At 42.8% G+C, this 6,590-nt stretch overlaps 1 protein-coding gene across 1 annotated transcript; it reads right to left on the reverse strand.

Annotated features, from left to right (window-relative positions):
• Positions 1 to 3,952: 3,952 nt before the first annotated feature.
• Positions 3,953 to 5,494, reverse strand: TIGD4 (tigger transposable element derived 4). The gene has a single exon (XM_015409030.1). It carries the CDS (start codon positions 5,492 to 5,494, stop codon positions 3,953 to 3,955), a length of 1,542 nt encoding a protein of 513 aa, XP_015264516.1.
• Positions 5,495 to 6,590: the final 1,096 nt, after the last annotated feature.

Below are 6,590 nucleotides of genomic sequence, written 5' to 3' on the forward strand. Positions count from 1 at the left end.
GTCTAGAGATAAGCCATACTTCCAGAGGATCCCCAGGTTTTACCTGGAGGTGGCATCCCTAGGAAGACTGCAGTGAGGAAGGCTAGGGAGTTGAAATTTCTTCCGTTTCTTGTTCTGCATGTGCTGCTCTGCTGAGGACGGGGGCAATTTGATCCACTTGTCCCTTCTCCCTCCAGCACACTGACCCACATGGCTGTTCCTCTGCACGGATCTGGTAATCCCAGGAATGATATTTCCAGAGGCTGGAAAGAACTGTGGCAATGCAGAAGAACACGGGAGAAATGGATTGTAGGATACTGCCCTTTTGAATTTTATCTTTTTTAGTCTTATCTTCATGCATTAAGAAACCATTAATGTTAGCTAGGACATCTTCCATTTGGATAGCTGTTCAAATGGTATTCATTTTTATGCACTGTTTATATCGAGGATCTACCCCAAAATTTATCAAACCAACCAATGAAACAAAAAAACATGGACTGTGATAGAAATTAAAAAACTTGTGGTCAGTGTTCCATCTAAGCTGAGTTCGTGTGAGCTAGCTCACAGTTTTTTAGCATCCGGCTCACACATTTTTGTCTTAGCTCAGGAAGGATGGCTCCAGAGCAAACTAATTTATGCAGCAGCCTAATCGCTCGCTCACAACTTTAATGCCAGGAGCTCACAAAGTAGAATTTTTGCTCACAAGACTCCACAGTTTAGAGGGAACATTGCTTGTGGTTAAAAAAACCCCAAACACACTGAATTCTAAATGGCATCCAAAGGCTAGATACAAAATTCAGAAGTTTTTAATGTGAATATATGCCATATTACTATCAATCAATAATGTTCAATGAATAATTATGGCATAAAATGAATTAAAACATAGGGTAATATAAGTTAATTAATGATTAATAAATGAATAATACATAATGAATTATAACAGCATAAAATGAGTAAAATATTTTAATAGATATATGATAAATGAACAATGATGAATAATAATGAATATATAATTGCATGGATGTTAAATGCAGAGTCTGTGGGGAAGGAGGGCAACATGAACAGCTGTGTCCTTCTCCTGCTCTCCCGTCCTCCACATGGATGCAGGCAGAAGTTTTCAGCTCTGTAAATGGAGAGGGGTGGTGTCACGGCCCTTTCCCTCTTTCAGCTGCCTCTCTTCCACACCTGTCACAGTCCTAGAAATACCCCAGCCTTGTGCCAAACCAACAGCAGCCACGTGTGCTATGAGTGTCAAAAGCACTGACCAGGGCTTTTTTTGTACGAAAAGCCCAGCAGGAACTCATTAGCATAATAGGCCATACCCACAACAGAAACTCATTAGCCTATCCAGTCACACCCCTGACAACATAGCTTATTAGCATATTAGGCCACACACCCACGTTACCAGAAGTGTGGTCATCCAGCCACACCCATCTTTTGCTTCTTATTCTGTTTACCTTGTTTGTTGTCAAAACCTAGGGGTTTTTTTGTAGCAGGTACTCCTTTGCATGTTAGGCCACACACCCCTAATGTAGCCAATCCTAATGAATTTCTGCTGTTGGGTGTGGCCTATTATGCTAATGAGTTCCTGCTGGGCATGGCCAACTTGGGAGCCAGCCGGAACTCCGTTCCTGTGTGTTCCTGCCCAAAAATAGCCCTGGCACTGACTGCTTGTGGCATACAGAGAAGAAACCGGGGGCTACTTGCCAGCAGCGTGCTGAGCTGGACTGTGCAAGACACTGCAGGGGATATATCTTCCAAGAAGGAAATTATGGAATAACAAAGGAAGCACAGGGTGTGGGGAGCTTGCTTAAGTATGTATGGCAAGGGATGGAGGAGAAAGGGCAAGAAGGAAAAGAAAGGGGTAGGTAGAGAAGGGAAAGGGAAAGCAAGGGAGAGGAAAGGGGAAGGGGGCGGTGTCGTAATATTGTTCGGAGCATTCAAAGCATATGGGGGCCTAGTTTCAATGACACAGGTTTTATTGAGAAAGCTTCAGAAATTAGGGCCCCTGTTCTGGCTCATCATCCCTCAGCTGTCTGATCTACATTCAGGAGCTGTCTTTCTAGTTCTCTATGTAAGTCAGATAAGGTGTCCCCCTGTTGGCCAAGAGAGAAGAAAGGAAGGGGAAAATCAGAGGGATTGGGAAGGGGGGCTATGGGAGATGAGAGAAGGGGGGGGATTCCAGGGGGAAGGAAGAAGCAACCCCTGGAGACAAACCACAGGCCAAAGTAGATGAGACACTGGAGAGCCAGAATCTGATCTCCCATCTCTTTAGACTTCTATAAATATTACCCCTCTTCAATTTAGATTAGGACAGCGGTGCTGGGTACAGCATTACGTGTTCAGGACTCACGTCAGGTTTATATCACAGCTCCCTTCTTCTCCCTGCCCCCACTCATCCTTGGCTCTACTTGAGGAGCACAGCATGACCTTTTCACACTTTTATTGGTGGGTCTCAAAGGAGCTTAAAAGAGTTACTCATCCCATTCCCTCCAATCCTGCCCCCATTAAAAATGAGAGAGAGCCCTGGAGGCTCCTTTAATGTCACAGGGTCCTTTGGAATGATCCATTATTTCTTGTAGGGAGGAACACCTGTACATTAGTGTGATTTTTCCCCACACTGCTTTGAGAATGAGAGAGTCACACTCTATTATATCTTCCTACCAATGAGACATGGGAGATCTCCTCAAGGGTTCTGGGGCAATCTCACATTTCCTGCCCTACATGAGAAAGAAGAATGTGACTCTCCTGTGCTGAGAGGGGTGTGATAGAGTCACACCCAACTATTCCAGGAAGCAATTTACGTTAGGAAAAGGATGTGGGGTGAAAGGGATACCCCACTGGGGATGGCATTAGGGGAAGGCATGGCTATGATCACAGATACCCAGTTCTAGTCTAAGGCTGAAGAGTAATAATCTGAATATCACTTGTGCAATGTTTCCTCTAAACTGTGGAGTTTGTGAGCAAAAATTTTACTTTGTGAGCTACTGGCATTAAAGTTGTGAGCAAGCAATTTGGGTACTGCATAAATGTGTTTGCTCTGGAGCCATCCTTCCTGAGCTAGGACAAAGATGTGTGAGCCGGAGGCTAAAAAACTATGAGCTAGCTCACACTAACTCAGCTTAGAGGGAACACTGCTTGTGAGTGAAATTAAATGAGACATTGGAGATCAAATCACCCATCTCTTTTAACAGCACTGTAGCCCTGATCCACATGCCTCTCTCCTATGGGTATTTGTCCTTCACATACATCAGAGATGGCCCACTGAAAAAAACTGATTAGAACATGCAGGTAGAGTACATTCAACAATGTGTAATAGCAGAGTAAGGCTGGCTCTGCTCTAGCAGTAATTCATGTTATGAAAATAGAAAGGATACAAACAGATTCCTATTTTCATTTCACAGGTAAGCAAAGCCGTCCTGAGCCTGCTTTGCAGGGAGGGCGGGGTATAAATCTGACAATAAATAAAATAAATCAATCAATCTGTGAAACACTGAAGAGTATGCACCAGTCACGTAGTATAGCCTGGCAGGTGCTTGACAAGCTTCCCCCCCTATTTTTGCAGTCTTGTGAAGGCAGCAATACCGCAAAGTGTGTGGAGCCCTTAGGGTTGACAGGTCACCAGCAGTGGATGGGGGGGGTAGGGTCGCCAGATCCAGGCTGGAAAACCCCTGGAGATTTGGGGATGGAGCCTGGAAAGGACAGGGACCTCAGTGGGTACAGCACCATAGTGTCCACCCTCCAAAGCATCCAACCTTTTCAGGGAAACTGATCTCTGTAGTCTGGAGATGAGCTGTAATTCCAAGGGATTCCCAGGTCCTACCTGGAGGCTGGCATCCCTAAGCTGCCCGTTGCATGCTTCCAGGCATAACCGATGAACTGCATTCAGTTTGATAGGTTCCAAATTGTACAGTCCTATATTATATACTATCAGGAATTTTTAAAATGAACTGTATATTTTCCATTTTAGTATTTATTTAGAAGCCGCAAATTGAATACAGTTCTCTAAATCTGCCAGGGAGTTATGAAGAGACTCATTCAAGTCTTGACTTCTAAGAAATCTGCGAAGCGTGCTTAAAGCAGTAAGGGCCTCATTCTTGGATGGTAAAGGGTGTTCATCTCCTGGAAACGCAACACCTTCATGCTCTTCATAAATTGCATTTGAAGTGTGTTTTTTAGCCCAATGTCTTTCACTTTTAGGGGTCATCATTTCACAGGTGAGCAAGTCTTCATCCAAAGCTGCATATTTTTCCAAAGACAAGCTTTTTGGAAGCTCTACTCCTGCAGCCAATGCATACTCAGCCAAATCTAGATTATTTTCAGCTTCTGCATTAACATCAGAATTTTCAGCTTGTGATGTAAACCCTGCTTCTCTATAGCTTTTTATAATAGTCTCTGGAGACACAGCTCTCCAACACAGGTGTAACATATCAACTGCCTCAAGCAAAGACAATGTTAATTCCTTACCACCTCCTACACAGTCGACAAATCTTTTAAGAAGAAGGTACCAGTATTTGATTTTCATACTCTTGATAATTCCATGTTTCATTGCTGAGAATTTGGAGAATGAGCAAGAAGGAAAGAACACAAGTCTGATGGACTTTAAATGTTTTACCTCTGGGTGAACAGGAAAAAAGTCTACAAAAATGACAACTTGCCGCTCCTGTGCTTGAAATCTCTTGTCAAGCTTGCATAGCCATTGCTCAAACACTTCCAAAGTCATCCACGCCATAGCACTTGCCTGGTATTCCACAGGCAGTGACTTCACACCTTGAAAGCAGGGGGGAGTTTTGTTTTTTCCAATGACAAGCAAAGGAAGTTTTTCTGAGGCATCCATATTAGTACCAACCAGTACAGTTATTCTGTCGTTGTTTAATTTCCCTACTGAGCATTCTTTCCCTTTAAATATAAAAGTATTAATAGGTAATAGCTGATAAAACAATCCTGTCTCCTTCATGTTAAATATATCATTTGGTTGAAAAACCTTTAAGTAGTAGGGAAGGATGTTTTGGTACCAAACTGTTTCAGCATTCATTGTAGTAGTAGGAGAAATGGTAGTAGTACTAGTAGCAGCTAATACAGGCTGAGATCTGAATTTTAATCCATACCTTGATTTAAAACGATCCAGCCAACCATTGCTGCATTTAAAATCACTATGTCCAAGTTTCTGAGCAATGTCATTAGCTCTGAGACGTAGCATTGGTCCACTGATTGTTACATTCAAGCCCCGCACCATTCTATACCACTTCACCAGTGCCTCTTCAAGATCAGTATAAAATGCAGTCCTTAACCTTTTTCTTTTAGGATCAAATTGCAGAGATTCAAAGGCTTCTAAAACTCTGTCTTTGCTCTTCATAATGGAAGACAGAGAATTCTTCTTTATGCCATATTTTGCAACAATATCTGACTTCTTCATTCCACTTTCCATTGCAGTCATTATATCAATTTTGTCCTTGATTGATAAACTTTTCTTCTTTCTTGTTATAGGTGAAGGAGAGGGAACATTTGAAGCCATGACAGACAGAGAACTTCCTTCAGTCTCAAATGTACACAGAGACATTTATTCTGTCCCTTCGGATATCATGAACTGCTTTAATTAGACTGGCCTTCAAATCAGTATTTTGATGCCAAGCTAAAATAAATACAATTTCTCACCCATCACATTGTCAAAGTTAGACCAGCAACGTCATTAGTATATTTTTGCATATCATGTGCACAGGGATACTGAATTAGCAGAAACAAGCTCTTCTGGAATCTATGCATCACAAAAATATATAATAACTTCCCTAGATGATTCTCAGGTGTGAGACAGTAATCAACCATTCCTGATAAACCCTCAGGAATTTTCTTCTGTGTCAAAATGGAAAACAAAATGTGAAGCTTAATTTCCTTTATATTTTATGAAAAGTGCTTCAGTACATCTGTTTTATTTTTGGACTGCAACTGAGTGATGCTTCTATTTGTTACACTGGCTCTCTTCTGGTTTTAAAATGTACCTCCGGCACTTGGCCTCATGCGTGCTGAGTGTGATCCTATCCTTGGGTTATGCCTGCTGGACACAGACAACATAGTCTTCAGGTATTTTTATCTTGCCCTTCCCTCAAGAAGATCAGGGTAGCACTCATGGTTCTCCCCCCTGCATTTTATCCCCAGGATGTAGTTCAAGCTGAGAGAGAATGGTACAGGGTCAGCCGGTGAGTATTTTGTGCAAACAGCAAGCAGCCCGATCTAACAAACACAGGAAGGGTATGTTGTTAATACCTGGATTTTTTGTTTGTTTGTTTATAACTGCCAGAGTCACCCACCAGGAATTGGGCTATAAAACCAATGCCTTCCACACAGGTAAGGAAGAAAGGAAAACAATGTACCACAATCCATTCCTAGGGTTGCCAGGTTTCCCCTGGCCACCAGTGAGGGAAGGTGGAGGGTGTAGGGTTGCCAGATCCAGGTTGGGAAACTACTGGAGATTTGGGGATGGAGCCTGGGGAGGACAGGGACCTCAGTGGGGTACAATGCCATAGAGTCCACCTATTTCCTCTAGGGGAACTGATACCTGTAGTTTGGATATGAACTGTAATTCCAGGGGATCCCCAGGTTCCACCTGGAGGCTG

Source organism: Gekko japonicus, unplaced genomic scaffold (genome assembly GCF_001447785.1).
Source record: "Gekko japonicus isolate JY-2015 unplaced genomic scaffold, Gekko_japonicus_V1.1 scaffold24, whole genome shotgun sequence".
NCBI classification, from domain to species: Eukaryota; Metazoa; Chordata; class Lepidosauria; order Squamata; family Gekkonidae; genus Gekko; species Gekko japonicus.

Coding starts and splice junctions, on each gene's coding strand:
- TIGD4 (XM_015409030.1), bottom strand. CDS start 5,494: ATGGCTTCAAATGTTCCCTCTCCTTCACCTATAACAAGAAAGAAGAAA.